This window comes from Lepeophtheirus salmonis, chromosome 9, assembly GCF_016086655.4.
Source record: "Lepeophtheirus salmonis chromosome 9, UVic_Lsal_1.4, whole genome shotgun sequence".
Classification (NCBI taxonomy): Eukaryota; Metazoa; Arthropoda; class Copepoda; order Siphonostomatoida; family Caligidae; genus Lepeophtheirus; species Lepeophtheirus salmonis.
Genome location: NC_052139.2, coordinates 16,433,820 through 16,454,778, shown reverse-complemented (window position 1 = coordinate 16,454,778; position 20,959 = coordinate 16,433,820). Strand labels below are relative to the sequence as shown.

Below are 20,959 nucleotides of genomic sequence, written 5' to 3'. Positions count from 1 at the left end.
TACCTTTTTGTGTTTCTTTTTGGAAAGGTTTGAGTATCTAACTGATTTATGTTGGAAATAATTTATCTAATTCTGTGAGTTAATGAAATAAAATTTTAATGATTATAATTATACATACAAATATTTATATTTTATAAATTCCTGCAAAAAAATTATACAATAATTTCTTACAATAATTTTTGAAGACCTAAATTAAATGAAAATTATATGATTAATCTTTTAAGTATAAAATTTTATCCTTATTTTCTAACAATATTGAGGAATCGCTTATTAACTTCTTTATATTTTTTATTTTGTTGAAAAATATCACCCCCATCGTGTTGGATATGCTTCGATCTTGACATAAATTCTTCTTTTTTAAATGCTTCAATTCGTCATTTGTCGCTTCATGACAGTGTTTATCAATAAATTTATGAATTGTGACATTTTCTAAGTCTGAATTAGTATTAACTCTTGCCTTGCAATGCTTTAGCTTTCTTCCAAAGTATTCCCAATTAATTTTTCCTCCATTCGAATTTTCGTCATTCTTGTGATAAATGTATTGAAATTCATTCACAAGCAACAAACTGTTTCTTTCACTTTTGATTAACTTTGCCATTTTGTAGAAAAAAGTGATATGATAGTAGAGCAACCAAAAGAAAACTGAATATTAATTTGAAATGATGCGTGGCAAATATAAAGAAGATTAATAACAGAGTACCTCATAAATTAATTCATCATACGTAAAACAAAGAAAAAATCCAATGTTCAGATTTCACTCAAAAGTACTTCGATGTATTTACTCTGATGGTACGTAGATAAATGCGCACTATCAAGACTTCCACACCCAGCCCGAGGTCTTCAAACTATATTTGGTATTAGAGGGGTTCAGTGGATCTATGTGATGCTTTGCCTGTGGTTTTTAAGGATCCAAGGGGGTACCCTCAAGTATCCAGCGCAACTCGAGGGATTGGAACTATTTTTTAGTATTAGATGGGTTCCTTGGATGTATATGATGCTTTTTTACAATCCCACACTAACGGGACATTGGTCATCCGAGGGACGAGAGAATTCAACCATATTTTAAGAGGCCCTAGCTATTTATCCCCCCTCCCTTACCAATCCTCTCGATCCATTTATTAGAAGATTGGATTGAATTTCAAAAAATGCAATGAAACTGTATTGCAATAATATTACTCACACTCGAACATGAAGGTGCTCCCTGTGGGGAGGGCACAAACAAATATGTTGAAATATTTATCATAAATAATACTAAGCGAATTTATAATGTGTTCTTATTCATCATGAAGTTTGATCAAAATACGGGCAATTTTCCTAACTGGCAAATTTTTTTTTGTCGCAATTGGGGATGAAGGTGCCCTTCTCTCCTCCCTACCATCCCGAATATAACAGACAGACCGAAAGAGCGGTGAGGATCGTCAAAGATCTCATGCAGAAATATCCTGGAACATCATTGGATGAACTTCTCTTCAAATACTGATCTACTCCTCTGTCGTGCATCAACTCAACTGCATAACTCCTATTTTCAAGGACAATGCGAACCCATCCAGATGGATACCTCCCTACCAATACCTCAACACCTAAATAGCCTATTAAGGAGCAATCATATGTATGATGTAAGAGTTATAACTCTCGTATACCTAAGTGGGTCCCTGGTACTACGATCCAGAAAATTGGAATAACTTTATGGAGCGTAATTATTGATGGCCATATTAAAACACGTCACATCAATCAACTCTTACCTCGTCGGTTGGTTGATTGGGGGTGGGGGGTGATGTTATGTATCTTACGTCATAGTGTTATGCATCATACGTCATGATTCTTTTCCTACAAACTTACACATTGTACTGTGACTTTGTTCAATAAACACTTATTCCTTTTCTATAACGAGTATGAGTTCCTAATCCAATGTATTATATTCTATTAAGTATTTTTGATATAAACACCACAATTTCCAATTTGTACTAATATTTTATATGCCATGATATAATCATAAGAAAATGCATTTTAAAGTTAGAAATACCAGCATATTTATGGGGTTTGCAGTAAAAGTAATAACACATTGGTAATTAATTATTTTGACACCTAAGAAAATTATTTGAAGCGTAATCAATAGAGCATGAACAAACTAAAAGTAAAAATATTATTGGCAAAGTTGTGTGATAGTCTGTAGCTTGGGCGTGCAATATAGATAAATTAGCAATGGAATTCTTTCTTAATTTTGAATAAATTAAAAATTTGTAGCGCCCTCTATATGAGTAACATACACCTATATTTTATAGTAAATAATATTATTATTTAGGGAGTTTTGTTATTTTGCCGTAAGATGGCGACAGTCTTTAGCGCATTGTTTACAAAGGAATAATTGTAAGCAATGTTCACGTCCTATTAAAATTTTAGTTAGTAGTAAATTGTATTTGGTTCTCGTTTATGTAGTTGAACAGTTAAATATTGTTTTGCTCTCTATATTATTGAGAAAATATTCAATAACAGATGGATATATGTAATAATAATATAAAAACTCTATTGTTTGCCAATTTATATTTGTATATATATATTTTTCTTTTAACATAAATAAATTTCTGCTTCAAAATTAAAAATAAAATTGAAAAGATTTTTGAAAAATAAAATTTTGTTGTCTTTTATGTTGACAAGTTTTGACCTCAACATAAAGATGGCAGCACACATAAATAAATGATAATCACATCTACCTAGCATCCGTTGACAGTTACTCATCGTAGTTTCAGCCATTTTTAGACTTGCAGTAGTTATGTAACAGTCGTTTGAGTGTGTTGACATAATTGTTTTTGTGAAAATGGACAAAATCGAGTATTAATTACTGTAGATGAAACTTGGATACACCATTATACGCATGTAACAAAAATACAGTTCAAATAGTGGACTGCAAAGAGGACTGATTAGGAAGATATAGTCATTTTTCAAAAAACTCAAAGAAATGTCTGGGTTAAAAATTAATCAAAGAAAAACTAATGTTCTTCTATTAGGTAAATGCAGTCCAGTTGTAGTATCAAAGCTTGAGGGTTGTACTATCAAAGGAAAAACTAATGCATTGGGTATTGAGTCACAAATTCAATGAACATTTGATTAAAATTGGATTACACTTAGGGCTTTAATATATAAAACAATCTCTTTTCGTCAACGTTTGAATCTCCAGACTCGTATTGACTTTTATAACACATTAATAATTCCTTTAGTGCTAGTGCATTCACCAAGCAACACCCCAGTTAATAAATTGTGTATAGACATCACCGACAGAGTTTAAATCAGAAAATTATTATTTAATTTAATTATTTGATCGATGGAATGTTAGGTTTTTTTTTAGATGTACGTCTTGGCTAGGAGGTCTTATTATAATCATGAATGTTTATTTTATGTATGATATGAATAAAGATAAAAAAAAGAGAAGTTTTTTCGGTATTTTTCTGTTCGTGGACATCTAAAAATTCCGAACAATATCTGATACTATCTGTGCTCTCTTCAAGAGTTAAAGAATAATGATGACAGCTTTGGGAAATAAAATAAAAACACTCTGCGAATTGCAAACTACAGCACAAGTCAATCTTGAGAATTTACAATTCTATTATAGACTTATTTTAAATGACTAATATACATTAACAACACAAGATGAGAAATAGAATATTTTGAGCTCAATATCCAATTCTCGAAGTGCTTGATTGTGTTTTGTCAGTTATGTTGATAAAAGTAAATTGTTTTTCTGCAAAATATTCTGTTAATTTTTAATATGAAATTATTTTTATCTATGATTATCCAATTTTGAGAAAATGGAATTTGGAAAAAAACACCACATTTTTTCCGGAATTTGGATTAAATAAACTAACATCTCTCGATTTTATTTAAGTTAAGCGAATGTAACTTTTTTGTTACGTAAATAGCACAAGTTAACAAAATTTTACTTTTTCAAAAATCTTTTAAATTCCATATTCAATTTCTACTAGAAAAAACTTATTAATATTGGAGCTAAACTAGAGCTTTCAGAACCAAATTCTCTTATTTTTTAAAATGAAACCTTAAATATGTAGGCTTCAAAAATGTTTACCTGCTTTAAATGGAAATGGAAAAATCAAGGCGTTATTCCTTTTCAAACAAACGATTAAAATGTGGTGTTTTTAACATTGAAAGTACCTTTTCTGTGGATTGTAAGATTGCATGTTAAATATCAGCACATATTTACTATCAAATTAAGTATTATGTGAATTATAGGTCTGTTTCATATTGAAATGTTGTCTCAAACATTAAAAAAAAAGGGTAAAATAGTCGAAAATTGAAAATTTTCAAAACCCTTTTTAATACGAAGTAAATAATTACAAACTCGTTATCGGCTTGCCATTTACTACTAAAATAAAAATATATAAGTTTTTATATATTTTTTTGTTATTGCTTGTTTAATTAATCTTTTATTCAAAATAAATATTATTTGTTTCTAGTTGGATTAGCTAAGCAACAATCTTGTTTTTATTTTTATTTTGTTGATGCAGAAATTGATTGAGACTAATAGCGGAAATTCTCTTCTTTTTCATACTAATGAATGATATTTTCAGAAAAAAGCAAATAACAAAATAAATTGGTAAACAATTATATCAACTTTGAACAATTCCTGCATCAAAAAATTAAAATTAAATCAATTTAAGTAAGTTTTTAATTTTTAAGAAATATTAATTTTCTGACAGTATAAAATTACTCAAATATAGGTATTCTGTGGCACATTATATACTTCAAATGCCCACAGTTACAGTATTACTCATACATACAAAAATAACTTTGTAATTTTAATCGACCAAAATAAAATGATAGTATCAATGTATAGATGGTTATTAGAAAGACCAATATTACAATTAAAATAAGGCATTTTAAGACGAATAAATTGTAACTTGTACAAATTGCTTATACAAGTTGCAACATGTACAGGCATTTCAACTTGTACACAACATATATCTATAAATATAAGTATCTGTCCTTATGAAAAATAGTCCCAGGGTGCATTGTATAGATTGTCCCCATAAGTAAGTATATCATAAACATATTTAATATAAGAAATAACGAGGTACTTGTGCGAGTCGGCGTATTCGAGTATAGTTGAGATCTAAATCGATTTGAAAAATTGCTTGATTGACCTTGAATCTGATTTTTGCTGCGCTATTTCAGAAGCGGAACTGAGCATTGAGGCACACATCAAGGCAAACCAAATGGAAAAGTCTCATTAACCTATAAGTGCCTAGTATTACTTTTTTCTTGTATGCTTTTTATTGGCGAAATAAATTCAGAAAAACATAATAAATCTTTTCATATATAGTTAATTCCATATGATAACTCTCCGTAAAAAAAATATAAAAATATACAAACAAAAATTAAGTGCCGTAAAATGCCAGAAAAAAGTAAAATGTATATTTACTTAAAAAACACTATATGGGTTCTAATTTAATTTGTCAAATATGGATGCATTTGTTGGAAATGGAGAGTTGACTCACTCAAATGTAGGGAATTGGAGAAAAAAGGTTATGAACCCTTGTTTTACAACCTTTAATTGATTTATGATATGGTATTTGAAATCAAATCTGTCAATTTATCATTCTTTGATTTTAATGATCAATTTTGACTAATTCAAGTACAATTTGCAACAAAAGCATAGTTTTAATAAGAATTATGCGCGGAAAACTAGCCTAGAGAAAATTCCCAAGGAGGAAAATTGTCCGTATAAAACTTTATTGATATTACTAATGAAAAAAATCAAAGTGCTCCTTAGATGAGGAGCGCAGGGTATTCAACCATATTTTAAGAGGCCCTAAGATATTTACACCTCCCTCCTTACCAATCCTTACAACAAAATTGTACTACAACAAAATTGTACTACAATAATATTACTCACACTTGAAGGTATTACCTTGGGCGATGGAATAAACAAATATGTTTAGATATTTGTCAGAAATCAAATAGTAAATATATATATATCAAAAAAATTCTTAACCATACTCATACCATTGATGATAAATTGTCGATGATTTTTTAAAGTGTAATTTGCAGAAATCTCTAACGTTTAATAAGAATAAATACCTGATAGAAATTGTCGATAATTCAACAAAAAATACAAATGTAATCCACACTCAATTTTGAGAAAAGTTATTACAACTTGCCTTTGTGTCTGTCGGCCACATTATATGCTCAATTTGTAGAGGGGTGGAGGAGAATAACATCTCCTTATAATGAAAATGTTCTAAAATCATCATTATTAATATGATATATACATTCAAAAATTGTAGTTAAAATTGCACTGTAATCAACTTTATTTTCAAAATTGTCTTAGGGTATAAATCCCCGAACTCCCAATAATCAAAATCCATCGCTAACCGTTCGCCCTGGTGACCTCAAGCCACATCTATATGTTACGTTATTACTTCAAGTACTTGGCAAAATATCTCCAAAAATGTAAGAAAAATCCTAGAGAATCAGGTACTCTTTAGTTCCTAAACAATTAAATGACTTCATTATCTACTATTCAAATAAGGTAATATATATATATATATATAAACTTTAAATTAAATATGATCAAACGAATTGAATAATATAAAAATGAATGAAAAAATGGAACGTTAAAAGTTCACTACAAAAACATGGATTCAGATATTTCTTAGGCATTTTCCTATTAAAAAAGGGATATAGAATAATACTGATAATTTTTCGGGTAATTAATCTTTATTATATATCATTTCTACCAATAAAAACATCAATATTTTTAATTAATTATATAGTTGTTTGTTTCCATGGATTCATTAATGATGGTTTTTAATCAATATGAAGGCTACTGAAGGTCTTAGCCGGGCTGTTCCTACGAGAGGGAATGCCACTAGGTTAGCTGTATAATGTTGGATTGGTCGTTGGAATGATTGCCATATTAGACTTTTTCCCCCCTTTCAATCTTATTTTCTGATCTTTTTTATCATTCAACGGTCCCAAGGACCGATACTCCAAGTCCTTCAGTTCCAAGAAAATGCATGTCCACACATTGAAAATGAAAGTCTATTCAGTAGTTGGAGAAATATGTACATATGAGCCAACCTGAAAAACATTGATCATGAGTAAGGACGGGAAATAACTTTTTAAATTTTGATTTCAAGTTATTTACAACCAATTTTAATCATAATTATGATGATATATTTATGTTTTTTCTTGATAAGCCCTAATGAATCAAAAAGTTAAACATTAAAGGAAATACCTAAATCATTTTTTAATTTGTTTATATAATTCTTTTGATAATATTAATAAGGAACCGGTCAGAAAAATGGTATCGAAATCGGAACCTGCTGAAATTTGAGTAGCGGTAGATCTGTACTTTTAGTTTCTTTAGACCGATTCAACACAATAAATAAGTGATCCAAATCCGGTATATTTTTTATGGCACTCGTTTTTATTGAATTGGTAATCTGAAGAATAAATTCATTTTTCCTCAGATGTTGTAATTATAATTAAACTCCTGATTCGTCAACTTCCTTTTCAATTACATTCAAAGCCTGATTGAACATTCGGGGGGAAAAAAGACAGAGGGTAACCTTCATGCTTTGTTGCAGAGTTATAATTGTAAGTCCTTGTTGAACTCAGAGTAGAATTGAGGATCAACATCGGAATAATTCGTGCCAATATCCTTGTTTATTTCTTTCTCCCCTCCTGCCTCGTCATTGCTGGTTGTAGCTGATCTAATGAAACGTCATGACGACTAAACTGCTCTCCTCGAAACCATTTTTCAAATTGTCGGTGTTACCATTCTGATTTTTGGTTTTTTTAACATACCCAAAGAAACACGATTTACATTACTATGTAGCATAGAACTGTTTCCTTCATTTTTATAGCAATTCCAATGGCTTGTAAGGGAGCAGGATCCATATAACATGTCCTGTTGTTATGTAAAAATAAAAGAAATCGAAAAGGAACGTGGTCATCCTGATAATTTGAAGAATATTTGAGAGGAGAGCAGCTGAAAAGTGTCTGTAAACTTTGTTTAATAGTTTAACTCAACATTTTTCAAAGCACACTGGGATGCCTCCTGACCGTGTGAGTGGTGCTGCCAAAAAATAGGTATTTTCTCACTTACTTAAAAATAAATTCATAGAAAAATCCGACATAACCTTTTTTATGAGGTTGCAGGTATCAACAAATGAATAGTTTCATGATTATAATTTTGTAGCTACTATTTTACGGCCCAGTGTACGTTTTAAAAATAAGGAAAGTCCAAGAAAACAAAGGAACGACCTATGAGCAAAATATATAATTAAAAGAACTAAACCTCGATTAAAAAATGACTGAATATAAGAATAAAACCTGAACAATACATTGTCACGATAAATGAAGAACTTCATATAATTAGATTTAATGTTTTAGAAGCATACTGTAAAGTATAGAGGATAAAATACAAAGGATTAAGAAGAATCTTGGGATGCAGGGATGTGCATCTAAAACTGAACAGTCTTTAAATTTTACGCCATGCACATATTCGTGATTTTATTGAGTTGAAACCAGTTTATACTTCAAGGCAAGGGTCTAGTTATAAACAAAACTCCAGCAAAATCTAAATGGGACCAGTGAAACAACAGCCGATAATATGGAGAGACATCGAGTCGCAATTTGGGAGCTTTCCGCGCGGGGAAAAACTCCCACTGAAATTGCCAAGGTTCTGAACTGCAGCCGCACCACCGTAGCTAAGGGGACTCCTAAGGCGACCACAAGATCTAAGTCAAGAACTCAAAAGTCGGACGAAATGGTTGTTGCCGTGAAAAAGTCTGTCGAGGACAAGAGAGGCAAGGTCACCGTCAGCGGCCTCTCCAGGGAATTCAACGTCAGCTGAAGGACCATGGACCGACTAGTTACGAAAGATATTGGCCTTAAGGTATACAAGAGAAACCTTCGTCAAATCCTCAAGCCTGTAGACAAGGAAAAACGCCTAAAATTTATAGGAGTGTTCACTTTTAGATACACACACCTGTATATAATACCTCATTTTACTAACATAGGGTTAAATCGAATAAAGATATCAAACTATATTTAAAATTCAAAGGTATCTTAACTCATCCCAATAATTTGGATACGAACTCTTTAATTGACTCAAATATACCTGCGAAATATTAGGTTGTACCTACAACATGGATTAATGGATTTTCTCCTAAACTAATCAATCATTACTCAGTCAATCGCCACTTGCGTCAAGAACAGCCTCAACTCGACCTGGAAAACGGGATCAGATCTTGATGGTAGTATCCAATCGAATAATTTGGAATTCCAACAGCATCTTGTACATCATCTCAGATTATGTATTGCTGGAGGATATGTTGGTGTCTATACAAAGTACCCCACACAAACAAGTCCATGAGGTTGATCCCTGGTGAACTTGGAGGCAAACAAAATCAAGAATTATGACAACCAGGTTAGGAGGAGAGTCTTGCTGTCACACCCTGAATCTTCCAGTTCCTATTTGATCCTCCAGACAAAGAACCTGTCCAGGTTTAAGAAGTTTGCAATTTCAATACTCTCTCGTTCGATGAGGATTGCAACAAAGATACTGCCTTTTTCACGATTGTGGAATTCATACTTGATTGATCTTTCCCATATTTTTTATTGACGTTAGACCCTTCGGTCTAGCCGCCAAAACAAAAAACAACGTCCTACCTCCGTATGCCCTCAAAGTTCGTTATTGTACAACTTTTGTATGCTGTATCAATGAGTTCTACTAATATCTAGAGTAAACCAAGGGTCAATCACTTATCCTCATGTAGGGGATGTGTATTTTTTATGATTAAAAATCAAATGGCAAAACCTTATTGACTTTGTACATACTACTTCATTTTTATTTCAACAGCATCAGAAAATCTATGGGAAGCCACATTAATGTATCTTCCAGCAAGACAACATTTTTGAACTGAAATAAAAAAAAAAATTGATTAAAAAAGTTCAAACTTGTTCAAGGTTAAAAAAGTTATGACAAGTTCAAGTCCTACATGTGCATGCTCTCAAAGTTCGTTGTTATACATTTAGCTTACGAGATATATATAAACAAAAAAAAAAAGAAGAGCTTTCTCATTTTCTTGACTTTTAGATTGAAATTGTTTTTATGTTGACACACACAAATATATATATTTTAAAGTTTAAAATCAAAGAATTATATCAATATCACTACAATTTAAATTGTTTTTTTTTTTTTTTGCAATGAGCTACTTGCATGTGAAATAGTTGTACAAGGTCCATATTGTATACAGTTCTTATATACACACATGCGATATTTGATCTCTTTAGGTGCTATAATAATACCAAAATAATTTATAATCATAGACAAACATCAAACATTTCGAACGCGTTGAAGTCTTGATGGTAAAAATTTGATTCAATAAATCATTTTCCTGATTCCAATATGTTTGTTTTTTTCAATTTACTTAATGTAAAAAAGTTTTCACGGATTTTTTAAAATCTGTTAAATTATTGTATTTTTATTCATACATTTAAGAGTTGAGTAGAATGTGTATTTATCATTCTTTGGCTTAAAAAATGTAACAAAATTTGCAAGGTTGTGCCCCGTTCAGGTTCTGCGGTTCTATCGGTCCGTGTCTTATTTCTACAATTTCCATGGTTTCGTTCCCGTTTCAGCTTTATCGGTTCCGGTCTTCAGTCTTAGTACTTTTTCATACAGTCTCAGTTTGGTAACAGGCACTTAAACAAGGACTATCGCTAGAAAGTTTGGGCCCAGAAAATGATATTTGATAAAAATAAGGCCGCAGCTACCTTATACGCAGAGTGTATATTGCCCCAAGTTCCAGCTGGACCCCGAAAAACAGGGTTGCTAAAAACAAAGTTTTTCAAAGTGGGCCGTGAGAGTAGGCTAGGGGGAGGGGGTGTCACATGAAGATTGATAATTAATATTTGCTTTCAGTCATCAATTACATAGTATACAATATACATATTTCGTATAAAGGGGCCTAAGCTATAATGTCTAAGTGAAGAAGACCTTAACATAGTAAAGTTTGGGAAACTCTGTCTTAATAAATATTTTGTAGTTATCATATTATAGGACCCTACAAGCTAAGTAGCAGACCTGTATCCATAATATACCTCGCCCCTCCCATCTTTCATTTACACCGTCTGGTACCTAAAACCACTTTCCAGATCAATAAGAAGCCCTTAGCTATTTGGAACTCAGATACAACTGTATCACACTGGCGACGAAAAAAATCATTGGGAAAATGGAATTGCACACAAAAAAACTCAGAAAATTTATATATTGCTTAAAATATTTTTTTTAATAATATATATTGTATTTTTTTAATATATTCTTAATAGAAACCAGATCACAAGAACCGAGACCAATAAGCAATATATTGCAGAACCGCTAGATCGATACGGGGACAACCTTAAACATTTATTATTATCAATTATTGTTATTATTTTTCTGATTGCATTATTTAAAATATCAAAATTATTATGGATTTCGATGCCATATATCAGCTCCCGTCTAATTATAACACTTAACAAAATAATTAAATATATTTTTTTCTATGTCAATGTCTAATATTTAATAACATAAATTTAATCACCGCAAGTTTTTTATCCCTTTGTATCTCAACAAAACCTAACTATTTGTATTTTCAAGTTATAACTGTTGAGTTGCAGAGTTCATGGAGTTAATGAAAAGTAGAAACTTTTCCTGTTAATTTCAAGGAATTGATGACAATCTTCAATGTTGTAAGCTAAAAGCAATAATATTATATGTAAAAATATTTTTTTTCATATATTAGTACATGAAACAAAGAAATGAATCGACAAAATATAAAAAAATGAACTAAAAAGTTACACGCATTGAATAAGTGTAAGACATGGTTTGAGATTCGACCCCAGTTTCACTGCCAAAATTGGGAAACACATCATGTTTCGAATACTAATAAGTAATATGTTTTCTAAACCAAAAATTCATGTAGAATTCAAATCTGAAGTCAGAAATACAGAATATCCAATCGTTTTTTTAGATATACTCATTTTTGTAAAAGTATTTCTAATCTACAAAAATAAAAATTCAATCTGAAATTGAAAATATAAGGGGATGCGGATATCAATTTTAGAAAAAATAATGAAATGATTTATTTCAATACGCATATTTACATCTTAAACAAGTCATTGTAAACTTCTTAAAGCTGATGTGGGTAGTTTTAAATATATGATCTAGGAATATGTTTAGTTTTATTAGGAAATGATCTCAAAATTGCTGTACTCAAACATTAAATTGGATTGTAACGATAAAAATTAGGATATCACACTGTTGACAATACTTTATATTATTTAAGGACCAGTTATTCCACTCTAACATCTGCTAGGGCCTCCTAGTTTTGAAAATATTTCTTTAGCATTTTCAAGTTCTGCAAATAAATCAATTAGTTCAAAACCTGAGGTTTTGAGTATTTGGAGTTGTTTTGTGACAATCATGTCATGTTGCTGGTCATGTGATTTGCGCACTGTCCAAAATATGGATAAGTTTATCTTATAATGGTTTTAAATGTTTGAAAAATGTGTAGCAAGGAAGTGATTATTTCTCTTTGAGTTAATTCTAATCGATAATATATATATTCCAATGGCAGGAAAGTAAAACTGCTTGATTCTTATAGTACAACTATGTTTGTCATAATTTACAGAAACATCTTATTAGAAGTCAGGGGTAAAATTAGGGGGTGGGGGAATTTCGAACAAATGAATCAAAGATAATTTGAGCTAAGAAATAGCTGGGATTATAGTAATTCGTGACTATTATCGTTCAGAGTCATATTTTACCCATAAAGCAATCCACAATTTAAATGTAAGATTAATAAAACTTATTTAAAAGCGTTTTTTATGACTATAAAAATGTTTTTATTGATTCTTGTCCTTTTTTGAACTCGATATATGTCCATTTTTAGGCTGAAAAATGATGATGTACGACACTCGTATTTTTACCCTTATAACTCTTATTCAGAATACATAGTGATGAGGAATATCATAGCAAATAGTTAAAAAAATATTCAATGTATAATTTAAAAAAGATTGTATTGAACAAAAATGCATCTCCAAGATATTTCTTCCATTTTGTAGTTATCCCATTCCCAAATATATAGGTTTTTTAATAAGAAATAAATGAATTTGCAGTTAAAATAAGTATATCTATTTATTATCACAATTTAAAGTTAATTAACCAATGAATGTTTCATTAAAACTAGAGTAGGTTTTTTCGGCGATGCACGGGATATTAAGAAATTAAATCACAAAAACCATTTCTTCAGCTTTAAGAACCTACATGCAAATTTTAGCTAAATCCATTCATTGGTTTGGTTGTGATTACAGGAAAAACACACACACACCCATTAGCATTTAATATATAGATTAATGATGATGAAAGATTAATATAATATTAAGCAACAATATTTTATTTATTCATTGTTTTGAAGAGCTTGAATCACTTTCTCCTCAATTTCTACCTTCGTTTTCCAATTAATTTTTTTATTTTCTATATATTTCTCAAGAGACTTAATTTCAAACACAGGATCATATGTGCTGTTTGTAATCTGAGGCCAATCAACAATGCTCAAAAATAATCTTTCAGTCTAATATGAAAAACAAAGGGTATAAATACATAAAAATCTATGATATTATTATATACCTTATTAAATTCTTGTTCATTTTTTGAATTTTCCAAGGCAAATGTTAAATGTTGGTAGATTTCATATTTTCCTAATCTAATAAAAGATATTATAATAAAAATTAATGAACCATGTTCGAATAAGTAATTAGGAACAAGATTTACGTACAATGTTCCCCTATCAGTGGTGATATTTCGAAGCACATTGCGCATCACTTCCCTTCCGACATAGTTTTGTCGTAAAACTTGAAAGAAATATAATAATTGATCTTTTGTATGCTCCAAAATCCTGAGAAACAGATTTATATTATATTAAAAAGCATTTTATGTATCTCTCTACCTATAGACTTGTTCTTCAGTTTGAACACATGAAATTGCATCCTCAATTACATAAATTGTGTCTTCATGTTGCAGTAAAAAATCTAATGTATCATTATCTGCTGCTGCTATTGCAGAACAAGCGACAATAGGGAGAAACGAATCTACGATTCTGAAAAAAAAAAAAAATATTAAAGAAAAAAAAATTAATTGTCTTTACATTTGTCTTGGTGGTTTGCCAGATTCAATGGCATTTCTCCATTGATTAAAAGTTTCTATTGCCCATTGGTTACATGCAGGATTTCCAGATAAACAAGCCCATGTAGCTACATTTACGTTAAGGTCAAACTTCATACTTGAAGTAATATTTTCCAATTGGCTATAGTCAACTGATTTGTATATTGGGCTCGTCAAATTACCCAAAAATAGCTTCCAAAATTAATAAAAATTAGCAGAGTTATTAAGTATTAAAGTCTATAAAATACCATAAAGGAAGATTCTTGGTTGTAGCGAATAATATTTCCATAAAATAGGAGTAAATGTTTAAAAAATGTTTCCCAGGGAAGTGGCTGCTCCTCCTTTACTAAATAAGAGCTAATTCTCATAGTTAATGTATATTCTTCAATAGCAGGTCCAACTAAGCTGAAGCTATCATCTATCAACTGTGCTCGATTAAGTACATCAATTATTTCATGCCCGAAGTGAAGTTGCTTTATGATTTTATCCCAATTTTTTTTGTCATAATTAACACGAAAAAATCCTATTGAAAGTAAAAAAAAAGGTAAATTATTAGCTTGAAATTTATATAAATTTTCATTTTATTTATTTATTAAAGAACCAATCAATAAGAAATAATTTTAAAATAAATAAATAAGATTAATAATAAACCTAAATAAACTTGTTAATAATATTGATTTAGTGGTTATAGGCTCTAAAAAATCAATAGTTTTACACAAATTATAAAGTTATCTAATTAGTTGTATAGATTACCTAAGATCTCATAATTGGCGATAACAATAGTGTTTTGTCCAATTAAATGATCATGGATCTTTGTAGTTGTAACATTGTCAATATGCGTTAGATTGGAGCCTACAAATGTTTGGTCCGTGATATTTATCAGTTTGTAGCTTAAAGGAATCTTCCAGAGTTGTGTAGAGTTATATTCTTTAGTATCAAGGAATTGTTTCTACATGGACATTATGTTTAAGAATGCATTAAAATAGGAAAGAAGTCTTTAACATATACCTGTATGATGGCCATGCACCTGCCTTTTTCGTGGACTCTCACTGTAACAAGAGGATAACCAGCTTGGGTTGTCCATTCATCCATAACACTTTTTACATCTATATCCTTCACAAATTTTTGAAGAGAATTCCATAAATCCTCTTGTTGAACATTTTTAAGCGAACTGAAAATGATACGCCCTCAATACTAGTAGTTTATTGGTCTCCTAACAAAACTTACAAATTATTTAAGTATTCCTGGAATCCTTTCTTAAACACATGTTCACCAAAGGTCTTATTTATCATTCTGACTAGGCATGCACCTTTTTTGGTTAAAATAGGGAAATAATGACGAGAGATTACCACATCACTGTTTTTATTTCTCAACGGATCTTTTACATTTGAATCTCTCCTCAACATATTTTGAAATACATCATAGCTAAATTTTTGCCATATGTTTTCAATTTCATTCTCGAGAACAAAGTAAGAAAATAATGTCGATGTCCCCTCATTCAGCCATAGATCAGACCACCAAGACGGAGTTACAAGATTTCCTGGGATGATAAATTATATGACATTGTTTTTATACACTATATCTTCATATGACAAACAATTAAAATGATTCATGGCGACTCACCGAACCATTGATGACCTAACCTAAGTCCCATATTAATTATATTCAGCTCATTGGAGTATGGTGAAATTTTCTTCCCAATATACATTTCGTCATCGTGAAAATTGATTTGTCCCCATGTATATTCAAAATAATCAAAACCAGCCACAACCAAATCCTATTAATATACAAACACATTTTGTAAAAAAATTTAATAATATAACAAAGTTTAAAATAATAATTTATTAGGTATATGTATTACAATTTTAAAGAAAAAAAAAACCTTACGTAAAATTGATCAATGAATTTTTTCTTAATTACTTAACCCTTTCAACCATATTATCTATTCATGATAAAAGATATCTTTTTGAAGAAAACACTAATTAAATGATTACATTGAAGATTTGCTTATTTATAGTGACAAAAAAATTAGAGAAAATTGTTTCAGTCAATTTAATTATTACCTGTTTTTTTAATTGGCAATGAAACATTTAGGTATTGTTGTAATTTTTCATAGGTATCTGCAGCTTTCTCTAACATCTTGTTGTCGTCGCCTAAAATTTTTTCTTGTCCCCACATTGTGAAATTAGCAGAGGGCTTTTGAACTGGTCCTTTGCTTGATAATTCAGATACATAAAATGCCATTGAGTACGTACTCATATTTGGGGTTTCATAAAATTTGTCAAATACCAACTCATTGTACTTGGATCTAATTAAAACAAATAAATATAAAAATACAACGCATGAATTGATTGTTCTTCAATTACATATGAATGCCCTTGGTTTCGATTGGCATATTTGAAACAGAATTCATTTCAGGTTTCCGTCCTAATGTAAGACTAAATATTGCTTTGAATTCAGGTTCATCAAAACAAGGGAAGACGGTTCTAGCATACATTAATTTGATCATGGTATAGTAAAATTTCCTACAAAGAGAAATAAAATATTTAATAAGACTACAAAAGTCGTTTTATTCTAAATTTTACTCATTATCATATTCTCCGGCATAAAAACGATTTTCTTCGTTGTCGGAATCATATTCAATAGATAAATTATACATCGAGCCTTTCATTAATACTTCTTTCGTTTTGAAAACCAATATACTTGATACTTCAATAGACTTGTCCTCAGTTTTTTTTACAACTTCTTCATCTTCTATCGATATTCCTATAGATCCGTTGACTAATGTAGAATTTGTAATTTTGAGTCCTTTTGAATGCAATGTGATGTTATTACTGTCTTCTAGACATCTAAATTGAATTACAACATGTCCTTTGAAAGAAAATTCAGCAGAATCAAAATCTGGAATTATGGTTAAGTCGTAATGTTTTGGCTCCAAATGTTTAGGTAGACGAACTACTTCGGACTATATGAAGAGTAAAAAACAGTAAATACAAACAGTCATCTTATGGAAATATGCATACAAACAAAAACAAATGAGATAAGATCATAGTTACCATTGACTCCTTAAAAAGAGCTCCAAAAAACAAGAGTTTAAGAAAATAAAGTTTGTACATATTCATTTTGCCCCTTATTAGCAGACCAAATATATTATACTGTATATATTTCCATTTTTTATATACAAAAATATATTTTCAAACAAGTGTATTAGTTTCAAAACACTCTTTGTAACATATTGAATTATTAGCGATATTGTATTAATTATGAATCATTTTTATAAGTTTTAAGTGGCGTGGAACTCTTTGTTAGAGAATAATTGGGCTAGTTGTACACCCGTGGCAATTTAGTCTTCTCCCATTTCTAACATTTTTCGTTGAGTTGTGTATTAGTACTTTCGTGGAAAAATAATTTTCTGTTAGTAGCTATAAATATTTGAATTTTGGTTTAAAAAAATATAATTTACGAAATTCAAATATTCATAGCTACTAACAGAAAATTATTAGACGATTATATAGACAAATAAAATACACTAGCCATTTTATCCATTGGGAATCTGTCAAGTTCAGTAGCATTATCTAGGTAAATCCACAGGGTTATATTTGTGTGCAGGGATTTGGTTTTTGAATTTTTTTGAAAAAATTTTCCGTAATTAAAATTTGTTGAAAAACTTTCAAACATGAGTAACTAGTCACAAAAAATAAAAATATTTTGACAAAAATTTTAAAAATCCATAGTTCTAAACAGAAAATTATTTTTTTTGAAAAATTTTTTTGATTTCAAATAATAGATTTGTAGTAAAAAAAATTTTAAAAATCCATAGTTCTAAACAGAAAATTATTTTTTTTGAAAAATTTTTTTTTGATTTCAAATAATAGATTTGTAGTAAAAAAATTTTTAAAAAAAAAAAAATCCATAGTTCTAAACAGAAAATTTTTTTTTTCGAAAAATTTTTTTGATTTCAAATAATAGATTTGTAGTAAAAAAAATTTTAAAATATTAAGTTCAAATAATAAATTTTTAAGTAAAAAAAAATATAAAATTTAATATCAAATATTATATTTCTAAGAAAAAAATTTCAAAAATTAAATTCATGGTAAAAAAATTTCAAAATCCACAGCCATACACAGAAAATAAAATTGTTTGGAAAAAAGATAATTATTAAATTTATTGGAAAAAAATTTCAAAAATCTATAGCTTTTCACAAAAAAGTTCAAATATTAAATTTTTTCCTCTGCGGCATAATTTACATTCATCACGAAAAAACTCTAGTAAAAAAGCAAAGATTCCTTAATTTTTTTTTGGGGGGAGGGGGAGGAGGTTACCATTCTCCAACTCACCCCCTGTGGACGTCCCTTTTGAATACCCTTGGAATATAACATTAATAGTATACATACATTTGCTTGGCTAAAATTCCAATTGGGTTAGTTTGGAAAATTCATTCAGATGAACTGTCCAAAAGTTGTTGTATTGCCATAGCTATCTTACCCGATAGAAATTCACAAATTTATATAGATTAACAGAATCCATACCCAGGAGTTCAAGGAATTGGTTGTTTATATATTTTTTTTGTATGAAGTTTCAAGTAGGAATTTTCGAGTTATGTAATTTCTTTAGCAATACTATAATTGAAATACTTTTATTGAAAGAAGAAAAATTAAAAGTAGTTACCCTAATTCTCTTTTAATACTCTTCCCCATTTTTTTGGCAATTATCTTCCCCTACCCAGGATCCCAAGCTGAATAACGTTGATTTATATGTAAAATGAGTCCAAGTTTTTCCAGGTGGTAACTATTTATAAGGACTGATAATTTCAACTATATCTTGATTCAACATCAGACCAGATATTTTTAAGCATGAATTTAATATCCCAAAAGTGTTTTTAATTGTTTTTACGGAGTCCGACAAAATATCACTGTCAAGTTGTACTCATAACCTAAGCATTGGAATGTGTCAACTAAAAGTCTTTCATTGTGATCCATGTCTTGTATTAGTCCATCAAGTCAAAAATTAATAATTATTGGAATTAGAGGATCTCCCTGACAAACACCCTTATTTCCAAGAAACTATTCGAATTGGTGATTGTATATTTAATCAATATACCAGTTGAATCATTCAAACGTTAAAATCTCCAAATCTTTTTCATACAGAATTTTTATGAAATATTCGTCTAACATAATATTAAAGACATTGGCAAAATCGATTTCCACATCTGTTCAGACAATTTTAGATTCAACAAGAGTCTGTAGTGTAAAAGAATGAGTACATTAATAAAATCCTCTAATGAATATGTTAGTAAAATTATATTTTTTTCGGTACTAGGAAAACAGCACTGGAGGAAAATTAAACGTATTTTGTACAAACTTCATGATGAATGATAATACATTATAAATGTGCTTAATATTATCTATGACAAATATCTAAACACTTTTTTTTGTTCCATCCCCCAAGGGAGTACTTTAAAGTGTGAGTAATATTACTTCGATACAATTTCCTTGCATTTTTTTTAAACGTTTAAAAATCCATAGCTATTTACAAAAATTAAATTATGCGGGGAAAAATTTCAAATATAAAATTTTCTGAAAAAAATTTCCAAAAATCCACAGCTTTTCAAATAACATTTCAAAAATTAAATTTTTTGATGTGTCTTTTCAAAAACCTATTGCTAATCATAGAAAATTAAATTCTTTAGAAATAAATTTGTTGGAAATTTGGATTTTTTTTTGGGAGGGGGGGAGGTCGACAGCCCCTCCAGCCCATTCCCAGTGGATACTTCTTCTTAGAAGGCATACATTTTCGTCCGAATACTTTATGTATTTGTATTTTGTATATTTAATTATTGGATATAGTACTCTAAACAAGTGCTTTCTATTTTTTTTTGTATTTTTTTTTGTATAAATATAGAAAAAAGGACTGAAGGAGAAAAATATCAATGGATTTGCAGAAAAAAAAATCAAGAAAGAAACACCTATACATATATATTATGTGTCCAATTTCTATTGGTCATAATACTCCATGACGCAACACTTATGTTTTATAAGATATACGTGGAGTACATCATGGGATATTGAAATTATTTTTTATGGGGTCAATAACTCTTTTTTTATGTCAATATATCTTTATTTTTCACAATAAATTGACTCAATAATACATAGTTATATAAATATCAAGTAAATATTCACGATTACAATGATACAAAAAAATAAATAAAAAAGAAGATCTTACAATCAAAGACTCGAGACTTGACTTGGAATCCATGGCTAAGTTTTGAATCTTATCTTGGATTCCAAAGCTATCATATTGTGGATTCAGAAAAAGCTGTACCACTCTGGAACCTATTTTATAGTTATGGGTTTTAAATTGGCTTGAATGTAATCTGAAGACTCGATAAAAATATTCAAAAACTTGTACATTACTTGAGATTCGACGTGGACTTGCAGTATAATGACCTTTTCACTACTCTGAGGCTGTAATCATTAGTCTTTTTTTCCTTTGATCTTTATCCTCACTACGCCAACTTAAAGTTATTGGAGTCCAAAAATAAATAAATGTTGTGAAAGACTAGGGAATAATTTGTGGGAAAGGATATATTGTATTAGACGGGACTATACATAGATCAAGACATTGCTGATTTTTCCATCGAACTGGAGCATGATGACATGTACTCGGAACCAAAAAACAAAAACAGGAGCTTGAAGACTCGGAACCAGAAAGACCCAGAGTATGATTACTCAG

At 29.8% G+C, this 20,959-nt stretch overlaps 2 protein-coding genes across 2 annotated transcripts; both read right to left on the bottom strand.

Moving 5' to 3' along the window:
• Positions 1-13,463: 13,463 nt before the first annotated feature.
• LOC121124392 (aminopeptidase Ey) lies at positions 13,464-15,519 on the bottom strand. The gene is made up of 9 exons (XM_040719547.2): positions 15,455-15,519; positions 15,236-15,398; positions 14,981-15,176; positions 14,476-14,750; positions 14,211-14,419; positions 14,013-14,162; positions 13,842-13,961; positions 13,694-13,769; positions 13,464-13,637 (listed from the first exon to the last, which is right to left on the bottom strand). Exons 1-9 carry the CDS (start codon positions 15,517-15,519, stop codon positions 13,464-13,466), a joined length of 1,428 nt encoding a protein of 475 aa, XP_040575481.2.
• A 745-nt stretch (positions 15,520-16,264) lies between these two features.
• On the bottom strand, positions 16,265-17,329 carry LOC139906343 (endoplasmic reticulum aminopeptidase 1-like). Its single transcript, XM_071891118.1, has 4 exons — positions 17,284-17,329; positions 16,813-17,192; positions 16,594-16,752; positions 16,265-16,535 (listed from the first exon to the last, which is right to left on the bottom strand). Exons 1-4 carry the CDS (start codon positions 17,284-17,286, stop codon positions 16,280-16,282), a joined length of 798 nt encoding a protein of 265 aa, XP_071747219.1. The 5' UTR covers positions 17,287-17,329; the 3' UTR covers positions 16,265-16,279.
• Between the last annotated feature and the right edge of the window lie 3,630 nt (positions 17,330-20,959).